This window comes from Aptenodytes patagonicus, chromosome 2, assembly GCF_965638725.1.
Source record: "Aptenodytes patagonicus chromosome 2, bAptPat1.pri.cur, whole genome shotgun sequence".
Lineage (NCBI taxonomy): Eukaryota > Metazoa > Chordata > Aves > Sphenisciformes > Spheniscidae > Aptenodytes > Aptenodytes patagonicus.
In genome coordinates this window covers 66,962,382-66,983,547 of record NC_134950.1, presented here as the reverse complement: position 1 = coordinate 66,983,547, position 21,166 = coordinate 66,962,382, and the positions used below count along the sequence as shown (strand labels likewise).

At 40.4% G+C, this 21,166-nt stretch overlaps 1 protein-coding gene across 2 annotated transcripts in view; it reads left to right on the top strand.

Moving 5' to 3' along the window:
• MBP (myelin basic protein) overlaps nt 1–21,166 on the top strand; it is a 125,037-nt gene that overhangs the window by 54,434 nt on the left and 49,437 nt on the right. For both annotated transcript variants that reach the window (XM_076330106.1, XM_076330104.1), the window contains exon 3: nt 8,739–8,829. In XM_076330106.1, coding sequence (XP_076186221.1) covers nt 8,739–8,829 — 91 coding nt within the window. The remainder of the gene's footprint in view (nt 1–8,738; nt 8,830–21,166) is intronic.

Genomic DNA, 21,166 nt, shown 5'->3' with positions numbered 1-21,166 from the left:
TTAAGGAGATACACTGAGAGTTGAGGCTACAGCATCAATGTTGTGTTTATGACTTAAACCACATCCTTTTCTTGAAAAAATAGTGAAATATTTGTACTTGTTCAGTATGTGGCTACTCTGCTCTGGTGAGACCCCACCTGGAGTACTATGTCCAGCTCTGGAGCCCTCAGCACAAGAAAGACATGGACCTGTTGGAGCGGGTCCAGAAAAGGGTCACAAAAATGATCAGGGGGATGGAACACCTCTCCTATGAAGAAAGGCTGAGAGAGTTGGGGTTGTTCAGCCTGGAGAAGAGAAGGCTCCAGGGAGACCTTATTGCAGCCTATCAGTACTTAAAGGGGGCTTATAAAAAAGATGGAAAGAAACTTTTTAGCAGGGCCTGTTGCAACAGGACAAGAGGGAATGGCTTTAAACTAAAGGTGGGTAGATTTAGACTAGATATAAGGAAGAGATTTTTTACACTGCGGGTGGTGAAACACTGGCACAGGTTGCCCAGAGAGGTGGTGGATGCCCCATCCCTGGAAACCTTCAAGGTCAGGTTGGACGGGGCTCTGAGCAACCTGATTGAGTTGAAGATGTCCCTGCCCATGGCAGGGGGGTTGGACTAGATGACCTTTAGAGGTCTCTTCCAACCCAAACTATTCTATGATTCCATGATTCTTCTATGATTCTAAAATGAATGCTCAAAGGAAAGTAAATTAGCAAACACTCAGTCTAGCTGGGATAAAGGTAAGGAGTGGACTGTGAAAGCATCAGTATTGATAGCTGTCACTCTTCAGACTGTTCTGGAAATCTGCTTAAACACCTCTTGTAAAAGAGATTTGCTCTTGTCCTTGATGTCCAAAGTGCCTATTCTTGGTTTTGTTCATCGAGCATTGTTATCGTTCCTCTTTGACTTATTAGGTCAAGAGCTGCATCCATCAGTGTGCCTTCCAGATGCTGTTTGCAGTGGCAGTATAGAAAAACCGCCTGGGTTCAAAGCAGGCAGCACATATGCTTTAATAACATTAGTTTCAGGTCAAGTGTTCTGCAGGCTGTCAAAACTCAGTGTGCTCCCAAGTACGGTTTTGACCCTTATATTGATCTTCACAGTTTTGTGTTGCGTGTGCCACTGCGCTGCTTGTACAGCTGATGTGGTGCTGGTTGCCCTGCTCTGTAGGACCAGGGTGGGATTGGTAGAGGAAATAGCAAGTCATAGCTCTGTCTGTACTTGTCTGAATTTTATGTGATTCATGTTCAGGTTTCCTGTGTACGGTTTCAGGATTAATGTGCACAGAGTGAAAGACACATGATGGGATTCTTGCTTCAAATTGAAAATATTGACCTGGAGCGTATTTTTCTGTCTTGTCTTAACTTGTTTTGCAAATTCCTTGCTATTTTATGAGAATTCTCGATTCTGGCAGTGTCTTAGAGTACCTAGGGAGTACAGGTCACTCACATAGCTTTTCCTCTCCCTCTGCCCCTACGTATAGGGTACATGAGTTTGGGGTTTTTTCAGTTCACAGTATTCATGGGAGAACCTTGATTCTTGCACAAGGTTGTCTGTCCTGTTCTTTTATTTTGTTTTGTTTCCCAAATGAACTCTGTCATTTTAGCACCTTGCTCCCAAATGCAATTAGCCTGTGTCGGTGGTATGGACGCAGTAGTGTAATCACTTGTTTTATCCCTATCGCATGCTTGAACCTCCCTCCTCAGCATTGGGGGAATACCTTATGGACTAGTAAAAGCTGACTAGTAGCATCCTGTGGATCCATTAGTTGTCTTTTGTCCGTTACATTCTGAGCAGAAGAGATTTTAGTTCAGTTATAAGATATGAGAACCCCAGTGTGGTCAGGGACCTTTTCTCAAAATGAAACAGAATTGCTATAAAGGCAAGATATCCTGTGTATTAACCCAACTTGTAAGAACTTCTCCACAAACAGAAGTAGTTTTTAAATGCCTTTCATAAATAGAGGGAAGCACATAGTAAAATAGTGTGGAACTGGTAATGGGGAATGTAGCAAATTTTTGAGTTAGAATTCAGTGTTTTTCACTGCAGTGCCTCAGTATCCTAAGGTTTTAAAATAGACTGAATGCATTTCTTCAGACCTGGATAATGTGTTTGAGGCATCTTAAACCTTTTTCAAAGGGCCTTTGTCTGCCTTGGGGGTTAGTGATGGGATCCTTTTGTTGAGACTTCTTTTGAAATTCTCCATTGGTGACATTAGCAGCAGTAGCACTGTACTGTTGAAGCTGAGAGGAACAGAAAACTGTCCTTGGAAAACTCTAGCCCTCTCTCTTTCCATCACTCTGTCATTTTTTTTTCATTCTTTTACCTTATATCTCAAATAAGATGTTGACACACGCACAGGAACATAAGAATAATTATTCTATATAGAAGTTATTGAGTAGGGGATATTTTGAGTATTGAATTTTAGAAACTGAATGTAAAGAATCTGTAGAAGTGAAAATTAAACTGAGAATGTAAGGTATACCTGAAAACTGGAGATAATGATTGTGATTTAGCTTGCTGTTTAAAAGAGTTATTTTATTTATCTGAAAAATTAATGGGAAAATTTGAATCCTTTTCATGACTGGTGGGGACTGAAGAAGGAACTGATGTAGGAGTTCCTGGAACATTTTCGAGGGCTTGAAGCTGTAGAGATAACACGAGCCCAGCTTCAGTCTGGCGTAACCCTGTTCTGAATGATGGCAGTAGTCTTGCTCAGGGGAGTACAGATTAGCCAGTACGGCATTGTTAAAATTCACCATTCATGATCTGTGCAAGAAACTTGGTGCTTGCTAGTATGCGTATGAGTTTCTGTATTAACGGAAAGGGGGTTGGAAAATCTCCACAGTTAAGAAGAATTAATGGGTGAGTTCAGGAGGATGTTTGAACATACTCATTAATGCAGGTCCAGGAGATCTGTGCCCACCTGAAGAGGGCCAACTGCCCTTCCATGAATTCTTGCTGCTAACAAGGGTTGTCCACAGCATCTGGTTGTGTTAAGCTGTTCCTGTAAAATTTCTCACAATGCACAGGAGCTAAAAACTTTGAGACTGGAGGTCTCTGAGAAGAAAATAACAGGGAACTTCTCCAACTTTCATGATAGCAATGTTGTTAGTACTTAATCTGGGGATGCAGAACACAAAGCAAAAGTGACAAAGAAAATTATCCCTGTTAAGAATGACTTATATCCTGTCCTGCCGATTGCAGCAGTATTTGATATTTAGAGGAACGTTCGTGCCTTTGACAGACTTAGATACATAGCTCTCAGTCATGTTACTGTCACATTTTTGAAGGAGCATATATCCATGATTTAAAGATTTTCTTATCTTTTTTATTTCCTTGGAACTCTGTGGAATATCAGCGCTGTTGGGAAGAGGCAACGTATATAGTGTCCTAAAGGTGTACTATAACCTGAACATCATACATTATGTGAATGTGAAATGAAAGCCAGCCTTGCATGGTAGAATTCAGGTGAATACCACTGCAGAAGTGGAAGATCAGGAATGTTTTGCTGAGTTCTTCAGCTAAGTCTGGAGTTGCATGACCTACTGCTATGGAGACAGTTTAGATTATTAAGATTGTTATTGCCTGCAACAATTTACCCTTTTTCTGTTCTTCCAAAATGGGGGCTTATTGCCAGTCAAATCTGGTTTTATCCACTAGAAACTCTTGTCTGTCTTTTGAGGTGGTGTCTGTTGTTTATCTTAATTTGGTAAATCTAGTGTAGAGGAGGAATCAAGTGTTTTACCATGCCCTCAGTTCTGCCAGGTCTTGTGGAGTGAAGTGGTTAAGTGCAGGGAAGGTAACGTGCTATGGACAGGAATGAATGAATGAGAGAAGGAACTGGAGAAATGGCTATGCTGCCAAAGCAGCAGTTCATGTACTCATGGTCTGTGGTGTCTCGCTGCATTTAGAACTTTTGATGCCAGCGTGCTGCTACTTTGAAAATAAAGGAAATTTCACTCTGTTTTTATTTGTGCCATTGGGATAGAGCTAAACATATACTAGCTTTATAGTACATTACTAGTAAATTACTAAACATTACTAGTAGTAATAAGAAAACAGAATGGATTGTAAAAGGCAGGAATGAGAGCGCAGACAATATGAATCTCTGCTTCAGACTGGATTTCTTTAATTCTCTTTTAGATATAACACTAATGCTTCTTGAATAGTTGTTTAGTTTCTGATGAGAAGTTTTAGCTTTTCTGTGTGTCTTTCCTTTGCAAAATGAAGTCATTGAGTAGCAGCTTTATGGTTAAAGGAAAAGAAACAAGCCCTTCCTAACTAGCATGCAAAACTGGCAAGGTAGTAGTAAAGAAGCTGGCTTGAATACTCCAGCGTACAACTTTCCATTTCCAAGTCCTATGTTTTCTTAAGGAAATAGCTGCTTTGGTAAATGTAATACACTTCACTGCACTTCTTAGCCTGGTCTGTTACTGTAGTGCCTGCAGAACACAGGTCATTGTAACTCAGCATTTCTTAATATTTCCCATTTAGGTAAAGATCATCTAAATAGGCACTGATAGCAGCAAAATACAAATAACCTTGCTTCTTGCACTAATGGGTGTATATATAGCCAAAACATGATTTTTGATATTGCTATTTGTTTGTTGCAAGTATTTTGATAGCTACCCGTTACTTGTATATTTACCTATCAAAATTTTAAAATGTTGTGTAATATGGAGACTGTGGCATTCACTTGATGGATAATGGGAAAACAGGTGAACTGAGTCCAAGGCATTGGTGAGCAGCTACAATGGGAAGCTGGGCCAAAAATGTCTTGTAAAACTGTGGCAGGTTATAATGCAATTCCTAATTTTTATCAGGGCTGAGTCAAGAGCAGCTGTATATGTACATATTCACATACATACAGTTGCAGTATATATGCACATCTTATTTTGTAACTATTTTATAAAATGATAGAACTATTTCTAGTCGGAACTGCAGCTGTTACGATGCAGTAGATACTGGCTTGCTACTTAGGTGTTTTATGGTATTTTTGGAACACAAGTGGCCTGATTCATGTAAGAAGTGCAACTCCAGTGTGCTTTGGTAGTGGTCTTGGTGCTCTGTGGTTTCTCTCCCAATGTCAGAACACCTGCAGAATGGGGCATGTCCTCCTCACATTTTCTGAAGTACAGGTTGGAGGCCTTAGTTCAGAGAAGGGTGTAAGCACACTGAGAATGCCTATCTCATCTCAAGAAACTTGACTTGAATTCTAGTTTAATGCTAATTTTTGTGGTCGTTGAGGAGATGCTTTTTGGGGAGACAGAGTGAGTTTTTGTGAATTCAGGCTTATATAATCATAGAATAGTTTGGGTTGGAAGGGACCTCTAAAGGTCATCTAATCCAACCCCCCTGCCATGGGCAGGGACATCTTCAACTCAATCAGGTTGCTCAGAGCCCCGTCCAACCTGACCTTGAAGGTTTCCAGGGATGGGGCATCCACCACCTCTCTGGGCAACCTATTCCAGTGCTTCACCACCCGCAGCGTAAAAAATCTCTTCCTTGTATCTAGTCTAAATCTATCCCCTGTTTAGTTTAAAGCCATTCCCCCTTGTCCTGTTGCAACAGGCCCTGCTAAATTATATAATATTTATATATATAAAACATATATAATATTTACTTTATTCTAAAATCAGGTGTAATCTATAGTTCTTGGGAAATGATATACTGTAAAATAAACCCATTTTGCCCATCGCTTCTGAAATTGCATTCAGTGCTCAACCTGAAGGTAAGAGCTAGATAGAATTACATTTACTATGTTATGTACAAAGGGCCTTTATTTTATAACCAACCACAAGCACCTTATAACTGTAGGTAAAGAATCCCTCTTGGCACAGGCAGCGTAAGGGAATGTGTTTTCACTTTTTCTGTTCATTGATAGAGACACTTAAGAACTTTTAGGACACTGGAAGAAAGAATTAAGCACCTGGCTAAATCTTGTCTTTTAAAATGCTGTTTTATAATATAATTTGTTTTAGAGCATCTGGATCATCGATTGTTCTTTTGCAGTGATTTTTCTCATATTGTTTTTGGTAATACAAGTATTAGATATGCCAGTAATAATGTGTCGTGTAAATTTTTTACTGCAAATAATAAAGCAAAAGAAATCTTTCAAGTTTGTTTTGTGTAAGAAGCCATGCCAAGTAGATTTACATACAACCATGCACTGTCATGTTTTAGACATATATCACACAACTTTCCTGTCAACATCTTGGAGCTGACATCTGTCAACATCTTGGAGCTGACATCTGTCAACATCTTGGAGCTGACATCTGTCAACACCCACATTATGGCTTATTCAGGGAGCAGACAGCACAGCTGCTGTTTAGTTCTCCCCAGTGATTTAACTTGAACCAAAATATCTCAGGGCTCAGTCTTTCTGATTTCCCTGAGACTGCCAAACCCATGTTTTTAAAGTAAGGTATGTGAACATCTCCCTACTAAGAACTTGGGAGTGACAACTCATTTCATAGACACTGCTGAGTATCTGTTGGGTAGTGTTTTGTTGCTACTGTTCTTGATGCCTTGCAGCACGTTTCAGACTTTCAGTCATTTCCCAAGAGAAACAAGAGCATGGGGAACAGCAATCCCTCTCCTGTACCACTAGCTTTACCATATGCTAAATACGATGGAATACATTTGAAAATGGAGCTAACAAGCAATATCTTTACAAAACCTAGAGCAATAGGTCTGATGAGGAGTTCAGCTGTCCCCTTCATCTGGGAAAGCCCTGAACTTGGTTTGATCATCTAGTTATATGAATTTTGTCTCATCCATGATGGCACAATTTTTAGTGGCTTTTTTCTTTGAGATTGGCTCACTCTGCTGTAGCAGATGTCCTCTTCTGCTTTTTTCAGAGTTGAAGGCTGTTTTCCATCTCTTTCTGCGAAGATGTAGTTGAGTTGCTGCTCACTATAGAGCAACTAAAATAGGATGGAGAACACAGCTTCAATATACAGCTTACTGAGTGAGCGGTCTCTACATGCAAGTGGTTCTATAAACCAGTATAGATGCTGTGGACCTTGGCATGTGTCCCTTGTGTGTGCGGACAGCACCTAATGCATTGCAAACTGGGTGACTCCACAACTTACAAATGATATCTGTGGGGAGAGGGCTTAAGTATTTGTGCTGATCACAATGTTGTTTACCCAATGCAAGTTGTCTCCCAGTATAGCCACTGCTGATTTCTGACTGCATCCCTCCATCTTCCTGAGGGACACCTGTTAACACAAACTGAGGTGAGCATCTGCTAAAACTGACTGTCTCCTCAGCTTTGAGAGATACATAGCTAATGGGTTTTTTGTATGGGATGCTCAGGTTGGTGCCTTGGGGGAGTGCAGAATCCTTTCTCCTCTGCAGGTGCTTCTTCCTCTGAAGCATAGTTTCTCCTTTCTTTCCTGTTCTCTCTGCTTTCTCTAATTGTTGTCTGCTGCTGTGTGACACCAGTAGGCTCCCTAGGTCTTTCTTTCATCTTTTCCTGACAAACCTTGCTGTCTTGCTTCTAAGTCTCTTGAGTTTATGTGCCCTAAGTTTGTACTCCTGTGTTCTACAGGGAGGTTGACAGACTTAGTCTATCTGTCGTCTTACATCTTCTGTGTGGTTATTAATAAGGGGAAATAAGAGATCGCTTACAGTTTGGAAGTGTGCTACATTTCTGAGGGCAGAACTGGTAATTTTCATGGACAGATTGTATAGCAGCATTTTCAAAATGTAAGTCAGAATTTTTAAATTGTACAAAGGTAATTTCTCCAAAACACCACAGAAAGTCTTCTGAATGAGGAGGTACTTGAACAGAGCAGTATCTGTCCTTTAAAAAGCATAGGCATACTACATTTCTCTCTTCCCCCCCCCCCCCCCCCCCCCTTCCTCAACTCTTAGTTGACTTTTTCCGGTGATGTTTAATATTGCATCAGTCACGTCATGTCCATCGCTCAACAGTTGACTGCATATGTGGTTTGTCAGCATTGCTGCAAGCATGCATATACATTCCTCTTGAGTACCAAAGTAAAACACTTTGAAAACATGAGTTGTTTTTTCTTTAGTAGCAATATAAATATTTAAAACTCAAATGTTTCATAGGTTACATTTTCTTCAGTCTTTTCTAGCTAGGGAATGAAATGCTTTGACTTCTGGCTATTTAAGTGCTGAAGCTGTTGGCTTATCTCTGGGCCCGGTCTAACACCAGGTAGCTAATTGGCAGATTTGTTTCAGAAATAGATAAGTACTTGTGCTTTAAACAGTAAGTACATAAGTTGGTTAAAGACTTGAAGATGGCTGCTCCTAAGCAACAGTAGCTCTCTCTAGCTCACTTACCTTTGCTCTGTAAGGAGAAATATTTGTGTGCTGTCTTCTGATCTCTTGGTTCACTAAGTCAACAATGGAAGATGCAATAGAAAGAAAACGAAATATGAGGAGGAAAGGTGGAAACTTACAAGTCTGTCACGGTTTTTAAGATGTCCCTTTTATTTACATGTCTTCTCTAGTCCTCCATCTTATGTCCTCTAGTCAGATTAAAACAGACTCCAAAAAAAGAAAACAAACCCCTGTGTTTTCTGAGAGTGTTTTCCCTCAATATTTTGCAAAACAATGTATGTATATGAGAAATAGTAGATACCAAAACCCTCTGTGTTAACACTTCAGTATTCATTAAGAACGTAATGTGTCTGTAATTGAGAAGTTTGAAGAATGTTTATGCTTGATAACTATAAAAGAAGACCTAATCTGAAGAAATTTTGTTTTACAGAATGCTGAAACCAAGGTGGAGGAAGTAGCTAAGGAGAGTCCGAAAGCAGCCAGACTAACACAGCAGTCTTCGGAGGATAATGAAGTATTTGGTGAGTTACTCCAGACAACTGGCAAATGTTATTTGATCTGTTAGTTCAGAAAAAAGAATTCCCACAAAGTCCTTGTGATCTTCTTAATGTTGTGTATGGCACCTGGGTGTGGGTCATACAGTTCCACAGAGACCTGGAAAGGTGGAGGAAAGGACCAAGAAGAAAACAAAGAGGGATCAAAGGTTTAAAATAAATCATCTCTGAAGAAAGATTTGCAGTTGGTTACCACAGAGAAGAAAGATTGAATGCAGGTCTTCAACAAAATTAAAGATGTATGCAATAAGAGCGAAAATAAACTTTTGTCTGTCCGTGATGGATAGAACAAGCAGCGAATTCTTCAAATTGCAGAAAGAAAGATTTGATTAAATATTGGGAATGGGAGTCCTAAAATGAATACTAAAACATGGGGATGCATCATCTGGTAAGTGTGGAGATTTGTCATTGTGGGCCTTTAAAAACAGGTTAGACAAGTAACTGTCTAAAGTGATGTAATGTAGTTCATCTTGTGGCAGAAGGATAGACTAGATGACCTTTGAGGATACCCTAGATTTTAGATGAGCTCCTCTTGATAGTTTTCTGTGAATTCCTCCCCACCTCCTTCCCATATAGGTTTTGCTGGTAGTTTTATTATTTAATCTGAAAGCTGTGTTTGGCCTTTTCTTCTGCATTAAGATTCAGAAAAGAGCCAGGGAAACCTTATTATTCCAACTTTATGTTGATTTTATGCTGGTAGAACTCCAATAAAAAAAGCAGTAGTCTAACATTAATGCGGGAGAGGTGAGGTCAAGGCTGAAAGCTTATCAGTTGATGTAGTATTTAGCTCCATTATGTTTTGGAGTGGAAACTCAAAATCTGCAAAAGTCATGTGGATTTTATTAAGGCTGACTAGCTTGAAAACTTTTGGATGAGTCAACTATTTATGAATGCAGTAAGGAATTTTTTTCTTTCAAGGTACAAAAGGAATGGAGCATGAATAGTTAAATCTCTTTTACTATATATGGAAACAGTGCTTCTGACCATTTAAACTGGTTTTGTTTAAAATCAGCTTTCCTCTACTAGATAATGTAGTGTGATTGGCACATGAGCCTGAATTCCTAGTATGAATGTTTCCAACACTGATGTTGTGGCAGGCAGCTAAACACCACACAGCCGTTCGCTCACTCCCTCCCCACCAGTGGGATGGGGGAGAGAATCGGGGCAGGGGAGGAAAGTAAAATTCGTGGGTTGAGATAAAGGCAGTTTAATAGGACAGAAAAAGGGAAAATAATAATGATGATAATGATAAAAAAATATACAGAACAAGTGATGCACAATGCAGTTGCTCACCACCCACCAACCGATGCCCAGCCAGTTCCCGAGCAGCAGTTGCTACCCCCCAGCCAGTTTATATACTGAGCATGACATCATATGGTATGGAATGTCCCTTTGGCCAGTTTGGGTCAGCTGTCCTGGCTGTGCCCCCTCCCAGCTTCTCGCTGGCAGGGCATGAGAAGCTGAAAAGTCCTTGACTGGTGTAAGCACTACTTAGCAACAACTAAAACATCGGTATGTTATCAACTTTGTTCTCATCCTAAATCCAAAACACGGCACTATACCAGCTACTAGGAAGAAAATTAACTCTATCTCAGCTGACACCAGGACAACTGATCATATAATGCCAGCATCTGAAGAATCCACAAGTGGACTTAAGAGCTAGGTTTCAACTTTATTAATTCAGTGGTGAGGCTATTACTTCATTTTCTCTACATCCACTCCACCAGTTTTTTGCAGTAGATCCAGTGTTTCTGCTTATAGAGCCCCACGGCACTGTGTAATGTGCATCTCAAACTGTGTCCTTTCAATTTGGATCTCTCCGGTTCTCCTTCCGTGAGAAGGATGGAGACAGCAAAGGAAGGAGACCTCCACCTGCCTCTTTCTACCAGCAAAATCTCAGGCTTTTAAACCTTTTATCTATTCTGATCGCTAGCCCCAAGTACCAGTGAACTAAACCAGTAGTTAGTCAAGCCTGTGGTCCATATGGGGACCATGAACTTAAAAAATGGGAATTAAAAAACATGAAGTAGGCTTAAACTCACTATCCAGTGATCCATACCCTCAGTACAAATTCTTTTACTAATTTAAGAAGGTCGACATGCAGTGTACTACATGTTCTTTAAAGCTAATGATTTACTAACAAATTGCTGAATATTTCCATGTTCCAGATCTGTGAACTGAACTGCTTATCTAAGATAAGCCAATGATCAACCTTTGACAACTTGGCACCACAAGGAAAATTTCTTTCCAACTCCAAAACCAGTCAGACTGTAGTGTCTTATATCAACCCTTTTACCACTTTACAAATGAAAGTCTGGTTTGTTTGGGTTTTTTAAGATAAGATCAAAATGGCAAAAAAAGAAGAGGAAATATGGTGCAAATGGAGTCTGTAATCTTCTTTTTCACCCTGGTCAAGTGAGGAAATCAAGTGGACTGAAGGTGCAAATGAAACCACTTCAGTTTGAAATGCCCCGAGAGTCAGGGAGGAAATTTTGGCAGATATAAGTTTTATGTCTCTGAGAATGATGCTAGTGTATGTACCTCCCTTTCCCTGCAGTTCTGGGCAATTTCTTAAGATGTTCAGATCCGTCTCACAGGGGATAAATGATAAGCTTGAAACAGTTTTCCCTAGGTGAGTTATTTGTTGTCCTGTGACTTAAATGATTAGAGTACAGACCCTGCTCAGTTATTCTCCCTCTGGCTTGATCTATTTCAAGCTATCCCTCATGTCTGTCTGTCTTTCTCCTCAGTGGTGCTAATTATAACGAGCATCAAGTATGCATCAGGAGTTGGTTAATTTATAGCTTCAGCTTTGACTAGAATCCCTTTTCTGAAGAAATTTAAATAGCCTTCAGTCTCTTTGAGCAGATGCAGCGCAGCCTTCCCTTTTCACATAGATCGCTGTCTTCCGTGCCTTATTTATTTTTCACAAAGATCACTTCCCCAGCTTTATCTGGACAATGCCACCCCCTACAGAAAGGTTAGCACAGGCAGCAGAGAAGCCAATTCCTGCCTGACGCAGCCACTGAGCCCCCTTCAGAAAGAGGGGCAGCACCCCTTGACTCCTGCCTGCCTTTCCTGCCTCGGTGCGTGGGTGTGCAGCAGGCACTCAGAGGAGTCGGGTCTCCCTGAGAACACTGGCTGTCCCTCTTCGCTGAGCCGCCCGGTGGCAGCAACTGCCAGTCACTGGTGGCCACCAGGGTGCCTGGACTGCCAGGTCAAAGGCTCCTTAGCAAAGGAGACAGAAATCTCTTGCTTTGCTCTTGTCTCCCCCCTCTCCAAGGTTAGTATTGTCTTGGACCAGGTGACAATACGATTTATCAGGAGCAGGGAACCTTCTGTACCGTGGACAGCATGGAATAGATGCAGTTACTAGAGATTGTTATACAGACGACATCTGAGGGAGCTGTGCTGTTTGAATACAGCAATAGTTCTTTTGGAAATACTTGCTTCCAGAGTAAGTGTGGGTTCTGCAGTCCCTATCAACTGGGTACAGTTTTGGAGGCAAGCACAGTACTATGGATTGAAAATGTTGTGGTGATAAAGAACCAAATGTGGGTATCTCTTTCAAGTCTGCTAGACCCAATAGCACTCTTTGTAAATACAAGTAAAGATTGATCCACTACTGTGGAGGACCACTTGTGAGTGAACATGAACGTCTTGGTTTTCTTCCTCTTCACAGGAGTTGGATTTGGGAATTACCACTCACTCTGGAGGGTTTTTTTTCATTTCTCTTTAATATTAATTTTTATACTGGGGTATGGTTGAAATGACCTTATCAACAATGGAGCTGCGTTGTACCAGCTGCTTTACAAAAGAAAAAAGTCAGGTATGTCCCGTGTTTGAGAGCTCATTCTCAAAGGCAAAGAACTTTCTATACAAGAGGATAGAGTGGAGACGTGGAGCAGAAGGGTAAGGATATGGGAGAGAAGAAATCTAGCCTGTACGGTAGTGGTATTTGCAACTATGAAATTCTGAATTAACAAGAGTTAGTTTTGTTTGTCCTTTGAAAGGATTTTCTTGTGACACCCAACAGAGTTCTGTTGTCTGATATATACTGAATATGCATCTGTGATGTGGAACTAGAATGTCTTGCTTGCTACAAACTTCTGTTGAACTTGCACGTAGTCAACATGGTCTCTGTTGCAACGAGTATGTAGTCAGAAAAGGATCGTGAGTAACATCTCAGACCAAGCGAGAGAATAAAATTGCTGGGTAGAGTGCTATGCGTTTAAAAAAAAAGGATTAGGAGATGACTGCTGATGTTACTTCCAGAGACAATTTTCAGGAATTTATTAGATCCATTGCTACTCTACAACTGTGAGGCAAAAGCCGGAGGCCAAACTGCCTGTCATTCTGACTGGGAGGGTTGGACCTTCCTTTGGTGCAATCCCTTACTGCATTAACTTGGAGAAGCACAAATGCAGATTTTTACTGATACTCTTTCCATAGCGCTGAACTTGTATAAAATTACAAGTAAGGAAAGATTCTCCATGGGAGAACTGTGATATGTTGACAGCATATTCCCCTTTCTGATAGCAATGAAAAGTCCAAGTGTACTAACTTTTCAAGATACACTAAGTCGTCTTCTTCTCAAACAGGAAAGTTTCATTTCTATCTAGTAGATCAGTTCGAAAATTGTATCTGTGGAAGTGGCCGTGGTTCTTCACGGCTTAGTGCTTTTCAGTGATCCGTGCTGTGTGGCTGGAGTTGTACTTGTGGGGTGTTGGGTTTTTTTGTTGTTTATGGGGTATGGTGGGGGGTTTTGTGTGTTTTGTTTTTATAAAAAAGGCAAAATGAACTCCCCCTCAAAAAAAAAAATAATCAGAATTTTAGAGCTTTTTTTTCCTTTCGCTTAAGCGGGAGGTAAGCTCTGTTCCGAGTGTGGCAAAGTGACACTGGTTGCAGCACCATCTGTCATTCTGCTGTTTCTAATTGCGGTGCTGGGTACATCCTGAGGTATGTTTTTGTATGCAGAGCTCAGGGATATAGCTAGAAACCATACATTCAGCACAATTCCATGGCAACCCTGACTGACCCTGATTCATTGCTTATGCTGACGCCTGCTGCTGTGTCCTACGCAGAATGTTCTGCGGATATTTGTATAACCCTATGCAGGTTGAAGAACTTCTGTCTCCACGAGATTTCCATCTGTAACGATTTGACAGATGTAGTTGTGCTCACTGTTGGCCTCTCTTAACATGGTAGGACAAGGGTAGCTGCAGTTGCTGCAGTCCCATCATGTCCACATGTAGGAACGGTTGGATGCTGTGTATTGGGTACCAGTTTTGGGGGTTTTGGGTTTTTTTGTTCAGTTGGGGATTTAATGATGGTATATAAAGCCCATTCTCCCGAAATAATAGGCAGTGTCGACCTCTTACAAATTAACAAGTGCTTGTACAGAATATACTTACAAGGCGGGAATATATGATTGTGTGTTATATCTGTATGGATTTCACTCTTTTCTTGTATCTATTTTTGCTTTTGATTCTTCTTTAAAAAAAGAGAGGGAGCAGAATGCAAAAGGAAGAGCTGGAAGGCATTTAGCAGCTTCTGACTGCCCAATGCCTTTATCAGGAGGTGATTTGGTCGTGTCAGGAGCTTGCTAAAAGCTGAGGGTTATTGTAGTTCAGTGACCTTCTTACTGGGAAGCTTCTCTATTTGTAAACACAATCAATTGTGGGACACAAGCTATGACTTTAATGCAAAATAATGGCAAGCTTACATGAAAAAAAATCGATCTGGTAAGACAGAAATTGTCCTAAAATAGATGCTATTACCACAGTGCTGTTATTCCCTCTTGCATGAGAGGTAAATGGGGGAATTTAGTCTCTTGTAGCTTTTCATTGTAAGCTAAGTAATGATTCTGTTGTTCCAACTGTCCACATATTTCTACTTTCCTTCACCATCTCTTTCCTTTTCCCAGTTTCTTGCAAGACTTGGCCTGTCTGCTTCCATCCAGAGACCCCTGGTTTATCAAAATTACAATAGCAAGACTGGATTAACTTTCTGAGATGGAAAGAATAGATTTACATTTTAACAAAAAGCACTTGGCATTTTTTGTGCAGTTGTTGGATCTCAGAAGTAGGGCTGAAACTCTGTTCTTGCAAGATCTTATGTATCATAAAATGCTTTTTGCAAACTATGTCTAGGGAACCTTGCCCAGTTTACATATGGACAAGAGAAGTGGAAGACTAGAGAACTGCTATGGTGGAAAGAGACCCACAGGATTTTGGAGGCAGCAGTTGGCCAACTGGTGGAATTTTTTGTTATTTTAAGGTTTGAAGCTTTTTCTAAAGTATAGATATTTGCATTTTGATGTTAATTCTGTGGTTGGTTTGGTTATGGCTCATTTTTATGGATTTTCTTTTTTTAACAGTAGCATTCAAACATTTTTTTTTCTGGCAGCCATCTGATGCTTTAAACAGTAATAGTAGCTCTTGGACATCTAACTAGTTAATATGCCATTATAATTAATGTACTGCTCTGCAGTAGCACCTAAACCTTTCAGATTACTTTTAGCATGGCACTGACGTTTGCCACAAAATTAGTGCACAAGCACTTAAGGGCATTTTAACAAGTCTGATCTGGTATGCTTTTTTGGTTTTTTTTCTTGTCTGTACCACGTGCAAGCTACATGCATAACAGAGGTTTGGGGTTTTCTCCTTCTTTCATAGGGATTGGAGTTGTTACTAGATTCGTTAGCGTAGGCAGGGACCTGAGCCAGTGATGCCTGCTGTATTTTTAGCAGTGCAGGGCTGGTGGGCTCTGCTGGCTGTAATTAGTCAGCACAATAACAGTATAATAATTGACTTATTCATTATTTTAATGCTTGCTATACAGTGTACAGGATCTGCTGAATTTTCTCCCCTTGTTTATTCAGTAAGAGTGAGTCTGTATGCGAGATAGGGAGAAGCACAATAGGCATTTACCATCCTATTGTTATCTAGAGCACACATTGTAGCTGATTGTAAAAGTGAGGATGGCTAAGGGTGGTCTAATGTCACATGTTGCTGGGTGGTGATATGAGGCCTTTGGCTAATTAGCTAGCCGTGAAAACAAGTTACTCCTTTCCCAGTGTATTTTGTTGTCTTTGTCCTGTTAGCAGGCTGCAGCCCAAGGGAGTATTCTGTTTGCACAGAAGAAACAGAGTCCTTAGTGTTCTCCGTCACTGATCCTTATGTACCATCCAGTTCGGTTAAGGCAGGATTTTATCTGTAAATGAATTAAAAGTGCTTCTGAAAGATTTTTATTTTGGGGAAAGTAGCTGGGATGTTGCTGTTGTCTCATTTCCAGTTTTGTTGAGGCTGAATAAACGCTCAGTTCTGGTTTGAGTGAAATAAGAAGCAGAATAGTCCTCTGTGGGCCAACAGCTCTTCTGTCGTGTTAGCCGAAACAGATGTTTGTCATTAAAGTTTAATTACGATGTGACTCACTTTTTAATGTAATGGCTAGAAGAGAACCAGAATGAGGTTTTGTACAATCGATTAGGAGAATACGGAAACACCAGCAGAGATTGATAATCCTGTTGTATCTTTAAAAAAAAAAAAAAAAAAAAAAGTGAAAGCCACCAACTTTGCCTTCCTGCGTAATAAGAATTATGGAATTTCATTGCGTAATTCCTAGATGAAATCCATAATACCTGATTTGAGCCAGAATAATGTCCTATTGCAAGAACTGTATAAAAAAACAATGGATTCTCCTCAGGCTTTCAGTGATCAGTTATCCTGGTTGAAAAGAGGCACTTTGCTGATGGTCTAGCCCCCGTAATTACTTTTGATTGTGCGACCAGGCTCCATTAGGCTGCCCATAGCACACGTCATAAGAGAGATCCTAACCCCGATTTTTTCTTATCTGAATGCAGAAGACAGAAACCAGGGGAAGAAGGGGATACAGAGGTAAATATCTTGCCCTCATAAACATGGTAAGTCAGTATTAAGTTGGTGCTTCCCATCCAGTGTGCTGTCGATTGGGTGAAATTTCAATCCCTTTTAATTCCTTGTCAGGATCAGATGGGCCTGAGAAATTCTGGCTTGGATTTCTTAGTGGTACTTCCCACCAACACCCCCATTTAAGCCTCGTTCATTGGCAATATTGTAATTAGCTCTACTGACTTTGGCAAAACTATAAAGATAGTGAGTTGAGCTTAAAAATTCATCAACCTGTCCTTCCAGCATTAAAGGGGTGGGCTAGAGTATGAAAAGAGCTGTGGATTTTCTTATGTTCAAGTTGTTGCCTGAAGAGTATGGAACGGTGGTGAGAGAGGTGTTGTAGCTGCATCCTCTCGTCCAGCAGCAGCTCTTCTGCGAAAGTATCAGACTTGGTATGTGATGGGTGTAGCCCTGGAAGGGAGAGCCAAGCAGCAGTAAGCCTACCGTGAAAGGATTATGAAAGTAGAAAATGACAGCATATTGGAAACACCCCATGCAAGCTGTTTTGGTGGTGACCCTTACAAAATATTTTGTTTTTTACGCTGAGGTAACCTAAATTATTCTTCAGCCTAACGTATGACATTTGCAACTGTGTCTGCAAGGCTGATAATGAATCTAATGGTGGTGAAGAGTGAAAGTGAGAAGGTACGCAGAGCTTTTGAATGAGTGAATGAAAATTTGCAGGACTTGGCATCTGTCGTCTTCCCCTTGACGCTCCCATATCTGTACCCTGGAGCTCTGTGAAACTCGGGGGCTCCAGAACCATGTCAGGCAGCACATCCAACCCATACTTGAAGCTATGGCTTTCTGTTATGCACTTCTTCAAGAAGGCTGACTCATTCGGCTTAACCTCTTTCAAATACATAGCTTGGCAGCACTTGTGCAATAGTTCAGTTTTAGGGGCGTGACAGTGTCCCTTTAAGGGCTGACAAGGACGGACAGAGCAGAAATTCACATCTGAGGTATCTATTTTTGATGAGGAAAATAGAAGTGAAAAGGACTAGTATTTACTGGTGTGCACACACTGGTACTTGTACAGAAACATCCTGGTGGTGACAAGACTGCGGTTGCTTACAAGCCTTGCGAGGAGCAGAGAGAACAGCCACGATAATGCTGTTCTTTATTTTCAGTGCTGTTCAGAGCAGGCTCCCTCTCCAGAGCCTTCTCTATGCTTCCCTTCCCTGTTGCCAATGAAAAGCTTGGCTTTCTCCAGGCCTTTTAATATTCGCACTTAATTAGAAGGAACCATTTTTCTACTGGATAGTGTCTCCATCAAAACAGGAACTTTAAATTAGTCTGAGTGATTTTTAGTAGCTGTCATCCATTGTGGATTTTTTTTTTTATTTTTGAGTCTTCTTGCTTTAGCATCTTAATATTTCTGCTGTGCGTGATATTAACGATGGAAAACTGACAATGTCCCTGGTAGTGCTGACAAGGAGGACTGCAGCAGAAATCAGTATTTTGAAGACTAAACTCAGTTGTTTAAACAAACACGTGTATGGACACTGTTGCAAAAATACTTCTAAATCTCTGTTTATCTCAAGTGACTTCAATAGAAACTGGCTATAGATAAAAGAAATTCACAAGAGTTCTCATTTCTGTTCTGAAAGATCTGTAATAGGATTTTCTTTTTAACCTTTGCTTGTGGAAGAGTGATTGAATATGCTCTTGAAACAAAAGCGATAGGTTTTGGACACCTAACTAAGCCACCACGCAACGTTACCATAAATAGACTTGGTTTCACTCAACTCAGTGGAGACAAAATGAAAATACTGATGCTTCCAAAATAGATACTTAACACTTGACAAACTATTCCTTCCTTGAAATAAGTGGGCTTCCCTGAATGTTTATCAGGATGTGGTGACTCCATTTGCCTTGATTTATCTACGCAGGACCTCCTGCTTTTTCAGCACAGTAGCTCCACTGATTTCAGCAGAGCTATGTGGTGGTTATGCCTGAGCTCCTACCAAGGAAGATGCTGATCTTAGGTCTGTGGGATGTGAAATCCTCGGCTTGGCTAGCAGGTGCGAGGAAGCTGTCTTTTGCACCAGGCATCCTGCACGCTGCTGAGACAGCTTCAGGCAGAAAGACGTTTCCATTTTCTTGTCTGCAGACGCCTTGCAACCCAAAGTCAAATGGGAGAAGCAGAGAATTTTATTCTTGAACTGTTGAAGGGCTAAGTTTTAAATGCAGTTCTGACATTTATTGTTGTGAGTGGACTGAATTCTTTGCAAAGGCTTTTTGGGCAGGTTTAGTTCTAGACATGATATGTGTTTGCCTCCTTCTGCTTCACCTATTCATCAGGTCTAAAATGTTCCACTATTTCATTTTTGTAAGGTAAGGTTATGGCATGAGCAGGACTTTGCCACATTAGTAGCATTATTCTGTTACCTTTTACTTTCTTTCAGGCTGTCCTTTGTTTTGTGTCTCATGTTCAATCTCATATATAAACTGTCCATCCTTAAAATGACCACCAGAGCCTCTTGTTTGGTCTCCAGATTTTATTGCTGTGATATCACATTCCTTCTGCATTTGTCAACACAGGAAATCTGTTACAAAACAGGATGAAATGGAAAACTTAAGATGTTTGGATACCAATTACACAGCAAGCCTAACTTCAGTCTGAATCCCCTACTCAGCATTAGATATAAATTCTGAAAGTTTACTTAGTTTATTTGCCAGAATTTCTTGGAATAATTTTACTGCTCTGTTTCAAAATATATAATTCCAATATGAAGATCTGAAAGCAAATTTGTTTCAAGATCCATGCTGAAATAAAACCTTCAACCAAAAACTATCAAGACCCCTGAAAAAATGAAAGCTTCCCTCTTCTTTTTCCATCAAATTACTCCGCCCATGCTGTGAGGGACCAGTGGCTGGCCAACATCATCATGAACTGCACAGCCTACAAAGGAACAATGATAAATGAAACTAAACAGAGGAACTTCCCTAGACTTCAGCAGAATTAGGAATATGCTTTGACACTTTGAAATACTATCCAGATTTTGACATAAATATTTTGGTGGATCTGGGCTTAAAGTGAGAATCAGAAGATTGGGCAAAATAACTGTTTTCCCCTTTTCCCTCTATGACAAATCCCCCTGGGCTCCAGCAGAGAGGTGTTACCTTTGTTTCCATATACCTGCAACAATAAATCTGGCTTCTATTTCAAAATCAGTGCTCACCTGATTGTAGTAATTTGTATTTAGTAGCCTGTTTTCAGCATGTGGATTGGAGCCATCACTGGGATTGAACCTAATTAATGGGATTTTCTGAAAGTGAGAAGCCCAGGAGGCGAGACTTTTAAACGCATGCATGCTTGGGATTCTTCTTTTTCCTTTTTAACTGCTCTGATTATTTTCATGGTGCACGCGATTTTTTTTCCTCTATTACTGAAGTACCATAATCCAAGTGCAGACTCATTTCTAGCATTATTTCAGTTATCATTCATACTGCAGAAGCACCTGGTCGAGGAGTAGGACCTCGCTAAGCCTATTGATCTATAAACGTAATGGGAAGACCGTAAGAAAGTTGCTCTACACCCGTTACAGCCAATTCCTGTTTCTCAGAGTAAATACTTCCTCTGCCAGGCAAACTACTTTTGCACCAAGGAGTTTGTTGCTCTAACTGTAGTGCAAGAATCAAATTGCTCTAGTTTTTGCAGATCAACTGCAGTTTCAGGATGAAGCCTGTTCTGCTTCGGAAAACTCAGTAGCAGAGTCACAACAGCACAATTAGTCTATTCTGATGTGTGCTCCATTAGCAGCTCTCTACATGCTATTTCTGCTCTGGACAGTTAAAGCTACAATGTTATACCTGTACCAATATAGTTCTGCTAGTGACTTCTCCATGAAGGTGAACATTTAAGTTATTTCTCTCTCCAGCCCTTCTCATCAACAATCTTTTTATATTGACTTGTAATTTTTCTTTCATTTCTAAATAATTATAAGGGGTGAAAAACGTGTTTCTGGTTTCTGAGTTACATTTTTCCCACCCACTTTTTTTTGTTTAACATACGTGCTGATTACAAATGTCTCCTGCAGTGAAAATGAGCCCTTTTCTAATGTATTTTTTTAGTTCCCTTGTAAAAGGACCCTTTTTAGCACTACCTGAAGTTAAGATTCCTATTATGAGTTTTCTGAGTCTGAATGTTCTTGCAAGTTATTTTCAAGATTCCAATAAAAGGAAAATAAGAAAAAGAAAGCATGCAGAGCTGCCCCCTGAAGAAAACAGAAGTGAATGTCTTGAAATCAGCATGTTGCTCAAAATTGCACGCTGCTTTGGCTAGTCATCATGACTCCCTGCCTCTTTGTAATAAATCACTACTGGCATATACAAATATCTGACTTTTCTAGTCAGCTCCCTGTGTTTTT